At 37.7% G+C, this 13,493-nt stretch overlaps 1 protein-coding gene across 1 annotated transcript in view; it reads right to left on the reverse strand.

Moving 5' to 3' along the window:
• Positions 1-450: 450 nt before the first annotated feature.
• The window catches only part of Slc5a12 (solute carrier family 5 member 12), a 40,686-nt gene continuing 27,643 nt past the window's right edge, over positions 451-13,493 (reverse strand). Inside the window, exons 10-15 of the mRNA XM_027422287.2 lie at positions 12,098-12,165; positions 7,489-7,575; positions 4,379-4,545; positions 3,541-3,644; positions 1,965-2,092; positions 451-627 (exon numbers count right to left, since the gene is read on the reverse strand). Coding sequence (XP_027278088.1) covers positions 478-627; positions 1,965-2,092; positions 3,541-3,644; positions 4,379-4,545; positions 7,489-7,575; positions 12,098-12,165 — 704 coding nt within the window. The 3' untranslated portion in view covers positions 451-477. The remainder of the gene's footprint in view (positions 628-1,964; positions 2,093-3,540; positions 3,645-4,378; positions 4,546-7,488; positions 7,576-12,097; positions 12,166-13,493) is intronic.

Here is a 13,493-nt window from a genome sequence, read left to right on the forward strand (position 1 = left end):
CAAAACAAAATATAAACCTATAAACAAACAACAAACCCTGAGATTTAATCTGATAGGAAGCAAAAAGACTTTGACTCCTTGCATAATGATAAAACTTGGTCCCGATTTAGTTATGTAGCAACAGGCACTTTTGGCCTTGGCTGATTTTTCTCACCTGAATTTGGGGCTTTCCAAAGAATATCCCAAGAAACAGTCTCATCATTTCTATAAATAAGTATAAATAGGTATTGAACATCTTTGTTTTCTGAAAAGAGTCTGAACACAATTCCATAAGAGGGAGTAATGACATGGAGTATGTGTGTAGGTGTGTGAGAGAGAGGGTGGAGGGGCAGAGAGATAGAGAGGTGGGGAGGAAGTGAGGGGAGGAGGGACGGAGAGAGAGAGAGAGAGAGAGAGAGAGAGAGAGAGAGAGAGAGAGAGAGAGAGAGAGAGAGAGAGAGAGAGAGAGAGAGAGAATTATTATTTGCATATATTGTCCTAGAAATGAGTAGTCTTCTGGGCACTGTTGCTGTAGTTTTTGTCCTTGGAGTTGTAGTCTGGAATCTGGGCCAGGTTTTCTTGCTTGAATCCATTCTGTAGGGCAGATTCAGCCCCCTGTTTCCAGGCACTGCCACTGTCAAGGTAATCCTGAGGAATGTGGAAAGAAACATATTAAAAGCCAGCCTTGACACGTTTAAGAGATACTGTGTAAGTACTGCACATTTATGAAGGATGACAGGGATAGCCTTGCATACATTTCTACTTTCCTTAAACATCTTTCACAATCCTTCCAGTTCCCAAAACATACAAAAGCATATCCTGCCTCCCTCATGAAGAGAGTCAGTATTCCCTAGCTCTTCTGCAGTTCCTTAGCTTGCTCCATTATCAGTCAGTACAATTTGCTTAGAGCCCAGGCTGCTCATTGTGGGTCTTGACTGATACAAATGCAACACTTAAAGTCTCCATTGGTCTAACATAAATGACTTCTTGGGGATAAAGAGGCTAAGGAAGCTGGTTTTATGTTGCTACTTCTTTGACTGTAATTTTCCACCAATATTTTTATCTGTTGTGGTTTGAATATGAATGTGTCTCAGTTTCACTTCAGCTGGTGCTCCTGTGGGAAAGAGTGTGACGCTTTAGGAAGCAAGGCCCGGCTGAAAGAAGTAAATCACTGGGGGCTTTTCCCATGGGCAATATCTTTCTCTGACCCTTTCTGCATTCCTTTTCTTTCTGTTTCATCCCCACTGGAAGTGAGCAGCCTCCTCCTTCACATGTTCCCATTAACTTTCTAATATGTCCAAATGCATGGAACTAAGCAACCATGGATGAACCCTTTGAAACTGTGAGGTAAAACCAAACCAAATCAAACCAAGCAACAACAAAATTCTCCTTGGGCATTCTGTCAGGAATTTTAGTAAGAGGTAATAGGCAAAACTAAATAATATAATATCACAGAGAATTAGAAAGTTGTGTCTATGCCATTCTGTATAATCTTCTTTAGTTCTTAAGTAATAAAACTAAACAAAAGGAAAATGAGACTTAGAACTAGGAGTAGAACTAAGGTTTTCTGACTCTCAAATTCATCATCTCACCTATCACATTTGACTGTGTCTTGTATTCTATTATTTTTTCTAAAACTTACTTTTCTATTTTTTCCTGGAACTCACCTCTCAGGGAGTAAAAGGGACTTTGGAAATTGTTCATTTGCAATGTCAACATCCCAGCTATGATGTACATTTACCTATCACCACACACACACACTTAAAAGACCATCAGCTGGAAGGACTCTGGGGTCAAAAATCTGTGTTCTTTTAAGTTGTTGACATTTACTGTTTTCCATCCTTACAGTCCTTTCTGTCACAATTGTTGCAAGGGGGAAGAAGGGCACTTCCAGAGGTAGAAGGGCACTCCTAGTGGTGGGGTGGAGGGAAGGTAATCTTTCCCCTGAGCCATGCCTGTTTTGAGAAGCTCATTCATCCACTCACCTCTTCTGTTTCCTGGTCATGCTGAACTCCACACCAGCACAGAGTTTTGTATTTCTTAGACCAAAAGCAAAATAAATTGCAAACGGGTCTTATTAAAAGTGGATCAATATCTTTGCCTCTTTGCCGGCCTGTTAAGAAAAGGGAGATGGATTAAATGGCTTCGGACCTTCAGGCCTTCCATTTCAGTACAAGCATATCAACTTGAAGCTAGATTATTTCTTAACAGAACTTGAAAACAAACTTCAGAGGTGAATCTATAGAAATTGATATAATGCTGAAAAAGTTGTGAGTTATAAATTCATTTGTCAGGTCAAGAAAGTTCAGGACTATAAAGTTAAATGGTGATAACATATTCATTTGAAAATATTACTCTAGAAGTAAATTTTCCAGGCCAACCGAAGAAACAACAGAAAGTTTGTTTTTTTCTTCCTCAGTTTTTATTTAAATCATATATTTACAGAATCATCTAGGTCAGAATTTGTAAAATTATAAAGAACATTTTTACTGTTTTTTTCATTACAACATTAGCATCTTAGACAATTCTCTAAGCTTATGCAAGCCAATCTAGACTACCCTCACACTTCATTTCTGATCTTCAAAACATATTGGTTCCTTCCCTTTAAATCCTACTGAGGAACAAATTAGACTGACATTTATACTAAGATATATATAAAGGCTGATAAAGTCATCCTCCTATAATCTTTGCAAATTTTCTGGTCAGGAAGACTAGTGTAAATATTGTGTCCCACAGAGTACTGGTAAGTATGTGAGCCAATCCAGCCAGAGGTCCCTGGCAAAAGCACTGGAGTCAGAGTTAAACACATTGATAAGATTCCTTCTAAGAGCCTGGATGTTATGTCTGACAAAAATGTTGTGCCTGTCCAATATTTTGAGGTTCACATAACGTGTTCCATCGTATTATGTCAGTCTGTCAAGGGTGTTTTACTTAATAGCATTCTAATTAAATTGATATCTGTCAGTTAGTGCCTTCTACAGAGTAGGTACATTTGACTTACGTGTTGTTGAAGAGGAACTTCATATTAATTATTAAATAAGGCAGCAAGGAAATGGCCAATTGTGATCTGAAAGCTAGTAGTACATTTGTCTTAATGTGAGTGTGTGTGTGTGTGTGTGAGAGAGAGAGAGAGAGAGAGAGAGAGAGAGAGAGAGAGAGGGGGGGGTCACCATGCACAATGAACAAGCTTCAAATCCCTACAATGAAACCCTGAATACAAGATAGGATTGTGTTGGGAGTCAGGTGAAATACACTGAGTATTTAGTCTTCCTTCATAATTGATGTTACAAAAAATTTCTTATACCCAGGTAAGAATGTGAACTCATGGCTCAAAAATCTTACCTATTTTCTGATTGCTAGACAGACAGACATATACACACAGGAGATGGGGGGCAGACAGTGAAAGAGAGATCAACTTAGAAACTTAGAGATAATATGTGTATCTCTTTGAGAAGAGGACTTTTTGTGGAGATTCAGAAGCAAATTAGTGAGGCTGCCATTTAGTGTGTAGTCTACATCTGAAAGAAATAAATCCCAAAGAGAGGACACCAGATAACCCACCTGTCACGAGGCTGATTATTAGTCCAGCAATTATGCATCCCAGGAAGCCCACAGCACTATAGTAAAGGTAGGAGAGTGAGTACCACGTGTCAGCTAGGGGTGGTCTGTGGAGAAAAACAACATGTTAAACTCTGTTTATCATTCAGAACTAAGGGCTTATGGCTTAGGACACAATCACTCTCTCTTCACTCTAAGTTATGGCATCTCTTAAAACTCCAGATCTTAATATTTGATTCTTAAAGGAAAAACCAATATGAGCTAGTTTTGCTTTGCTAAACTATACACAATCCATATCATCCCTGATTTACAAATGTGTGTGTGTGTGTGTGTGTGTGTGTGTGTGTGTGTGTGTATAGAGATACAGATAGAGAGACAGAGACAGACAAACAGAGAGAGAGATTTTTCAATGAAGACAATGTCTTTCATTCCTTTTCAGTTATTTACTACTCAATTGTTCATTAACTCCAGAATTACTGAAAAAAAATTGTGACAGACACTTGTCTATGTGTATGAACTGACAGAAAATCCCCAAAGGGACTTTTCAGTACTATTCATGGAATAGGAGCAAAAGTTTATGGACTACACAGAGACAATGCAGCCTAAGATCATAATCCCAGATCTGTTCTACAACCCTCCAGTATACTATTTTCACTCTTGTTTACCTCAATGCATGGGAACAACCATATGCAAAACTCCTTATAGCCAGCCTTGCTCAGTACCCTTCATTGCTAAACACTTCCAGATGAGCAAGAGCTAGTCCATCAGATTGTCTCTGAGAGAGGTCTGTCCTTCTATTTGCTGACCTACTTTGGGACTACAATTTTTAAAGTCAACATACCTGCTGGAAAGCTGTGGACCTACTGTTGTTGTTATATTTGATGGGGCACACAGCTCTGTTGATAGAGGTAAAGGTAATGTCTTAGATTCTGGTGCAGGGTAAACAAAAGCCCCGATGGCAACCCAAAATGACAATGTAATTCCAGTAAGGAGGCCTCCTAGTGCACCCTTGAAGAGAAAGAGAATATAAGAAGAAATTAGACAAATCTTTATTTGCAAAAATATTGATATAAGGTGTAATGTACATGCACTGGAAACAGCTCAAACTGTCTTCATTTCAACTATCAGAAAGCAGATTTATTCACTTACTTATTCACTTAATTTCAGTGTTGGGCATGAATTCTAGGGTCTCATTCACGCCGGGCCAATTTTCTGCCACTGAGTCATGGCCTCAAGACCCTCATGAAGCAATTTTTAAATAAGAATAAGTTGTACCTTGAATGAAATTTTTTCTGCCTTTGATTTGTTCCCTCTTTTTTGAAAAGATACTGAAACTTCAATGTTCAATAAAAGTTTCAGAAGCTATGGGAATCTTTAAACAATGTAGTCATTTTTTATTGACAGACACTGTACAGAAAGTCTGACTGCCATTTCTTTCCACAAGTTAGAAGAGTTTCTCGATGCTCAAGTTTTTGTTTGCTTGTTTGATTAATTGATTCTAAACTTAAGTAAGTGTATTTTTATTATCCCTGACACTTAAAGATCTTGTTTCATAATAAATATTTGAAATTGATGAATAATATCTTTTGTAAGTAGGTAAAACAATTCTCACAAAGACTGGGATTACCAGAAAAAAATCTCAGATTTTTCTGTTCACCACTATAGAGATGAAACTTCTGTAGATGAAAAAAGATGTTTAAAGTTCCTATTATGCATAAATGAGTGCTCTGTAAGGGCCCAGAATATTTTCTCCATTACTGTTTGGTGAAATTAAACCAACATATACAAATGATTATTTTCACTTTGGTTCACAGAAGAGGTCTGCAAACTTCTATAAATAGCCAGATACATGCTTTAGGCTTTGTGATTTATGAAGTATCTGTGACAGCTATTTATCTTTTCCATTACACCCCAAAAGAATCACAGACAATACCAAACAAAAGAGGCTGGCCATGTTCCTGTGACATTTTGTTGATGGGCATTGAAATGCAATATTAATATGTCATGAAATATAATTATTTTGACTTTCCTCCATCTACTTACAAATGTCCATACATTTTTAGTTTGCTAGTCACACCCCCAAAAAGGGAGCAGCTATGTTTGTACTAAAGTCAAAATTTTCTGATCCCAATTTAACTGTAAAAGACAGCTGGAGGGTCAACCTAGGTCATCACCTACACTGCCATGCTGAAGCCAAATCTGAAGCTGTTATTACATCCCTGAGAAGAGGATTAATGATGCAGTGGTTGAGATCAGTGAACTGGGAAAAAGTAGCACAACTTTGTAGTACTTATCATCCTCTAGCGAAAACTAAGTTGCTTTCCTGAATAATCAGAAGTACTAGGCCATACTAACATAGGTTATCTCTTTTTTATTCTTTTATTTTTTGAGATTATGATATACTTACATCATTCTACCTTCCCTGTCCTCTAAACCTTCCAAATCCCTCTCCTTGATCTCTTTCAAATTTATGGCCTCTTTTTCATTAATTGCTGTTTCATATTCATATATACTTACGTAGATGAGTACATATACATATATACTCCTAAATATAACCTGCTCGATATGTATAATATTACTTGTATGTATATGTTTTCAGGTATTTGATGTATTTGTATATATTTGACACAATTGGTGTGCTTTTTCCTGGGGATGGCTATTTCTCCCACTTTCACTAGTTGAGACCTTGTGTTCCTTCGCCTGTCCACATTGGCATGTCTATTATTGTTGTCCTGATAGTATGTATTCTACTAAAAACTACATAGACACTGCACAAATACAATCTTTTGACTATTGGTTTTAGTGACTAGGTGTTACCTCAAATTATAACTTAATGGCTATATATATTAAAGGCAAACATTTTCGTAAACCTGAATACCACAGAAGTAATTTTCACTGTGTTCTCTTAATAAGACTGCAGAAGAATTTTTTACAAATGCCCAAATGTTCACTATATATCCAAGCTCACTGCAGTAGTTCAAATGACTATGACCCCATAGACTTATAGGACCTGGCACTATTGGGAGGTGTGGAATTGTGAGAGTAGGTGTGGTCTTGTTAGAGAAAGTAGTCACTGGGAGCCTTGAGGTCCCTGATGCTCAAGCCATGTCCCATGTGGCTGTCTCTTCCTGCTGCCTGTGGACTGAGATATAGAACTCTCAGCTACCTCTCCAGCACCACATCAGTCTGCAAGCTGCCATGCTTCCTGCCATGAAGATAATAAACTAAACCTTTGAACTGTAAGCCAGCCCCAACTAAATGTTTCTTTTTATAAGGGTTGCTGGGTCCTGGTGTCTCTTCACAGAAATAGAACCCTAACTAAGATACTAACCAAGCAGGAGCTATCTAGAGTAGTGTCAACAAAACCAGATAGCTTTATACATTTAACCAGCTGGATACCAAAGTCAGTATTTATACTTAAATGCAAGCAGGCTTTCTGGAGTCTCTACAAACAACTCTGTATAAGTGTGTAGAAAATAATTGTAGTGACAGTTTTATTAGACTGAGAAACTTATAGTCTAAATGGTTTTAAATAGTATTATGATGCTTTTCTTAATAAATTTTCATCTGCCCTATATGCAGCATACAATCTACCTGCATTTATGAAAGTCATGCTATTAGCAAAGGAAGTACAGATGAGTAACATCTCTGGCTTGTCCTTTCTATGTATTAATCATTCAGCATATGGCCATTCAAAGCCATCTCTTCCCTTATTTGCCTCTTGCTTCTAAACAGGCTTTAGTATAGTCTTATATAGGTGATCCTGGGTCCCATTTAAATCTATACCTGTGTATATGTGTATGTTTGTAAAATAGAAATACGGGCAACATGAATTCATTGGAATTTTTCTGGCAAAAACAAACAGCCTACCAAAGCAAAGGGGAAAAGGGATAGAAAATGAAAAAAGACTTATTTGAGCTGGGCTTATGTAGAGAGCAACATAATCCTTACCTTCCAGTTCACAAAAGGGAACACGATACCAAGAGTGAATAAACCTAACATTGGTCCCCCACACATGCCGAGGATGCTGAGAGCAGCCTGTAGGAAAAAGCAGACCAGATGAGCCCAACAATTTCACTGTCTCTGTAGCATACCCTGACACCACCATCCCTTCCTTGAACCTTGGATGAACTTGAGCCCCATTCTTTAATCATGTATTTTTCTTATAAAAAGGGAAATGTGTGTGTGTGTGTGTGTGTGTGTGTGTGTGTGTGTGTGTGTGTGTGTGTGTGTACCCATACAAACACACACAGACAATAGACACATACAACTAAATGTGCATCTGTGTATGCATATGTCCAGAAAATACCAATCCAGGTAACTTGCATTTGTTGGAGCCAAATGTATTTGTTTTCTTTTTACATGCTTAACATGCACAAGGCTCTGGGTTTAATTCCCAGCACCATAGAAGTTATTTTATTTGTCGGTTAAGGAGTTTACTAAATCAATGGACTCCTCAGATACTTTAACTTGGCTTGAAAATTTCTGTCATTTAGATAATAATGAATACCTGGGTCCCAAACTGTACCATCCATACCACTTCTGAGACACTGAAGAATTCTTCAGTATTTGGAACACCTTGAAAGGCCATCAGACACCCCAAACCTCTCCCTTTTATTTCTCTTTACTTTTGTGGCACCATCTCTTTTGGATATTGAAAAATTTTGAGTAAAGCATTTCAATATCTCTTGTCTGTTAAATGACTAATACAAATGAACTGGTTTAAAGTTTATGTAATACCTATAGTATAAACATAAGTGAAGACAGGTTTTCTGAAGCCTCTCTATCTATGTATATGTAAGTGTAAGGGAAAGAAGAGAAAATAGAAAGACTGAAAAGTATGCTTTCAGCATGAAGACTGTCTGAGATCTTCCAAGAGCTGGGAAATGCAAATTCACTAAACTGTATAAATGAGAGTGTACACACACATGCAATACAACACACATAAAACTACTTTTTCTGCAGCACTTCCTATATATGCAAAAGTACCCTGGGGATATTATATCAGGGGCAAAGTTTTAGAAAGCTCCCAAGATCTTAAAAAAGTTTGTTTGTCAGGTGCCACTCATGTGTCAGTTAGTTAGCTAAGGAGATCTGCCTGTGTATTCCTGTTTCATTTAATCCTCACACTCACTCAGTTCAGTAACAGAAACCAAAATTTGTAGGAAATAAACTTGTGGCTAACAAAAACAGATTCCAGTAAATTTTCATTTAGAAAGGGGGCAGATGTCATATATATGTTCAGATTTGTCTGGCTTTAAAAGTTTACATTTTGTTTCCCAAAAGCAGTCTTTTAAAAATATCAAGAATGCTAGTCAGGAGGTGGTGACACATGCCTTTAATACCAGCACTCAGGAGGCCCAGACAGGTTGATCTCTGAGTTCAAGGCCAGCCTGGTCCACAGAGTGAATGCCAGGACAGCCAAGGCTACACGGAGAAAGCCTGTCTTGAAAAGAAAATCAAGAACACAAATTATCATAATGCCATCCTGATTTTACTTAAACAAAGAAATGGTTTTGAAACAGTCTATCTTTAATAATTAGACTATTTGAATTCTCACTATAACCTGTCATATACCACAAGGATTTGATGAATTCTCTGTTATTAACTTGTAATCATGCATCTTTTACTTTCATCTTACCATTTCTTTCCACCATAATATAAATTATTTTTCCAGAAATATGAGCTGCAATGTATTACTATGATTGTGTGGTGCTTTGAATAAAAACAGCCCACTTAGACCCATAGGGAATGACACTATTAGGAGGTATGGCCTCGTTGGAGTACGTGTGGCTTTGTTGGAAGTGATATGCCATTAGGGCGTGGGCTTTGTGGTTTTGGAAGCTCAAACTATGCCCAGTATGACATTCTCTCATCCCACTATCTGTTGATCCTGATATAGAACTCTAGGCTCCTTCTCAAACACCATGTTTGCATGCATGCTGCCATGCTTCCTGCCATGTCGATAATAGACTAAACCTCTGAACCATAAGCCAGGCCCAATTAAATGTTTTCCATTATAAGAGTTGCCATGGTCATGGTTTCTCTTCACAGAAATAAAATCCTAACTAAAACGGATTGCTTTTCCAGATTAATTTCAAAGAATTCAATTCAAATATTATATCTTTGATAAGACAGAGGCATGTGTGATTAAGTTTATTTTTCCCTGATTTTAGTTATTTAATATTTGTTGCATTTCTTTGCTGGTGGTAAGATTAATTCATCATAGTGCTGGCAGCTGAATTTTGAAGGCTATTACCAGCTATCATGAGAAGAGTCAATAAAATACTTAAGACATTTATCTAATTTGAAGGGGGTGGTGGTAAATAAAGAAAAACTTGCAATGTCCAATGCTCCAGAGCAAAAGGCAACAGAAAGTCAATCCAAGAGTTTCAATTTTTAAACACATGCATATTCACATGTTCTCTGCATGTTTTGTAGTCTACAGGAGCAATGGGCACTGGTTTTTACATTCTTTTTGTTAGCATTCAGTATCTGTAATTGGAGGCAAGCTCAATCCTAGTCTAACTTAGGTTCTATTTCAATGCCCAGAAACCACTTGAGATTTCTTGACAAATAGAGGATAGTATCCAGGAGTTTGGACTTAGCACTGGAGAAGCTGACAGAGCTTGGGAATGGCATTTAACTATGTTGTGCCTTTGTTTGCTTAAAATGCCCGAAGGACATCTCATCATACCTAATTCCTGAACTTTTTTCTGGTGAAGATTTAAGGTGGATTCCTAAACAAAATTCAGAAAAGTGTTTGAATACTGTGCCATGTATTAGCAGTGGTCCACTACTCTCACTGTATTTGTTAGTGGTGTGCCCTGTGTGCCTGTGGCATGGCTTCTGAATGCCAGAGTGCTGTAAGGTCTAGGGAAGACCTGCCTGACTTGAGATAAAAAAAAGTCGTCAAATTGTTCTACCCCTTAGCAGAATTCCAGGTAACAGCAACACCATATTGTGTATAAAGATGTTTTGCAGCATTTTAATTCTCGGGGATCTTAAAGGGTTTGGAATTTTAATTACAATGAATCTTATCATTACTTCTTAGTTTCAGTATCTCCTTCTTCTGTAAGTAATCCAGCTGAAATTTTACATGTTTACTTAGTTCAGATATGACATTAGTGAATGCCAGAATGTGGAAGGTAAGAAATGAGCAATAGATTCCAAACCAGAAAGGCAGGAGCTACAAATCAAAGGTGGCCTCAGGCAGCTCTCCAAGACCCTCCTCATGGGAAGAGCCTTCCTACTCAAATCTGATCCCGCCCAGAATCCTCCAGCACACTATTGCAAGAGAAACAGCTTTACTTGTCATTGGATTTCCCACAGCCTTCAGTACACTGCTGTGTGCTTGAACTTAGAAAAGAGAACATCATATGCCTAGCATTTTTCACAAGGGACCTGACTGGAAATTGTCTCCCTTTGAACATTTCACAGTTTGAAACTTTTCAAGACACACTTTTTAAAATTCCTACACTAAAGCAATGCAAAAGGACTTCAAAACCAAACAAATAAGAAAACTAGCAAAACAAAACAATCATTTAAGAAAAAATATTTAATTTTTATGGAACTGAAAGCTGTGACCACTGGTGTCACCCACAAATATATGCTATAAGTGTATTGTGGATTTGTGAACAAGAAATTAAACATGGTTCTATCATTCAGACTTGTGAGACTTAGGTTTTTGTCTGTTTCTATATGTAAAATCAGAATCTGAATATTGATTTACTAAGTTCAACAGACCAAAGCTTTATAATAAATAATAGAAGAATTACAATTGTCTTTATTTACTCAAATGTGGTAAAAGAAATGAGTGGATCACCATAGAGCAGTGGTTCTTAATGTTGTGACCCTTTAATAGAGTTCTTCATGTTGTAGTGACCATCCCCCCTCAGCCACAAAATTATTTTCATCGATACCTCTTGAATGTATTTTGCTATTGTTATGGACTATAATGTAAATATTTTTGGAGACAGAGGTTTGTCAAAAAGGTGTGATACACAGCTTGAGAACCAGAATTCTCAGTTGAACCCAGACAGAGGAATAAAGTCCAACTATCTTGACTGACTCACTCACTATAGGTACCATTTCTTTACCTCAGTCACTTCGGGTGTCCTGGCCCACTATGGAGCCTGCCACACCTTAATTAAAAATTATCTAAAATGCAAAAATCTCTCTGTCAAGAACAATTCAATGACTCACAGTATCATCAAGTTGGATAGGGTGATTTTGTTTTTCCTTTTTAAGTAAATATTGATCTCAGTAAAAAAAAGAAAAAAGAAAAAGAAAAAAAGAAAAGTAAAGAAAGAAAACAAAGGTTCTTAAGATAGAGGGAAAGGACACATGTTCTATGAACTGAGGAAATAAACCCATTGCAAGTCATCCTAGTACTACTTTCACCCTCTGAAAGTAATTTTGGTTGAAGTTTTCATGTATGGTTTGTTCAGAACTGGTACCCAGAAATATTAATACTGGACCTTGGTGTAATACACAAGGCATTAGAAAGGAGTGCGGGAAAGTTTGATGTGAAATCAAATGTCTTTCCTTGTTCCATTACCTGCACAACACTACCCATGAAGGATGCAACCACAGCCATGGAGGTACACAAAATACCAAACAAGAGGCCTGAAAGACAGAAATCAAATGATGATACATTTCCTTGAGGTCATCCGTGAGCTCCCAGCAGCATGTCCTACTGAAGGACTGAAGAAGAAAAACCTCCTGCACACAACCAGACAGTATCTACTCAGCACTTCAGTAACTGTTCCTCAGGGAAAATTAACTGGAGTCCAGGATGTAAAGTTTTCCCTCTAGCACTCCAGAAGTCTGAGCTGTGAAGCAGCATGGATGTGGAAGCAGTCCAAGCAAACTCAAGCTAATTATATGGTTGTTAATTCCAGGTAGGCCGCTCACCAGGAATAAGCTGAAGGAGAAGCTACTGGACTCTTTGATATATGGACAGAATTAACCCACTCTGCTTCACAGGCCCCAAAACCTGAAAGCTTTTCTGCTTTTCCCTTTGATGCTTTATTCATAACATTTTTATGGTCCTTATTCATGCTATAGTATAATTACAATTAGCAATTGACTTGTTTGTATAGCAACAAAAAGAATTATTTGTTTATACATCACCACAAGGAACTTTGAGTACCACTCCTCTCTAGTATCATAGAAGCTTGACATTTAAATCATTGTATTGTTCTAATGATTTTTAAAGATGATGCCTTATTTTTAAAAAATTATTTTTTACACACTTCTGTTTTAAAAACATCCCAAGAGTGTTCCTATAAAAACTCATCAACAAAATAAGAAAAAAAAGATTATACCAAATCAGGGATAGTAGCAGACACAGTGGCAGTTTTAGCTTTAGCATTCTTAGTCAGTGTGATCACTAGTTGTAATAGTTATCTTTTTAAATCTTTTTTATTTAAATTCTTTAATTACTACTCATATTTATATATCTACCTCCCCCATTCCCTCGACCCCCATCCTCCCATGTACCCCACCAGCCCCCACCAACCCCCCAACCAACCACCCAACTCCTCCCCAGGGATAGTGAGACCCTCCACCAGGGACCTTCAAAGTCTGTCATATAGTTTGGGGGAGGATCTAGGCCCTCCTTGCTGTATCTGGGATGCAATAGTATCCCTCCATAGGGAATGGGCTCCCATCTTGGCAAAATCTATAATCACATAGGAAGGGAGTCTCAATGAGATCAAGTTGACCCTGATGCATGTCTATTGAGGATTATGTTAGTTTCATTAATTGAAGTGGGAACCTCTTCCCTCTACACACACACACACACACACACACACACACACACACACACACACACACAGTGGGTACCTCCAGTCTCTGGATAGGGGATCCCAAACTATACAAAATGGAAAAATAAGGTGACCATCTCAGGTATGTGCTCAATTCTCTTTGCTCTTGGTTGCAGAGGTAACTAC

The sequence above is a fragment of the Cricetulus griseus genome, chromosome 6 (genome assembly GCF_003668045.3).
Source record: "Cricetulus griseus strain 17A/GY chromosome 6, alternate assembly CriGri-PICRH-1.0, whole genome shotgun sequence".
NCBI classification, from domain to species: Eukaryota; Metazoa; Chordata; class Mammalia; order Rodentia; family Cricetidae; genus Cricetulus; species Cricetulus griseus.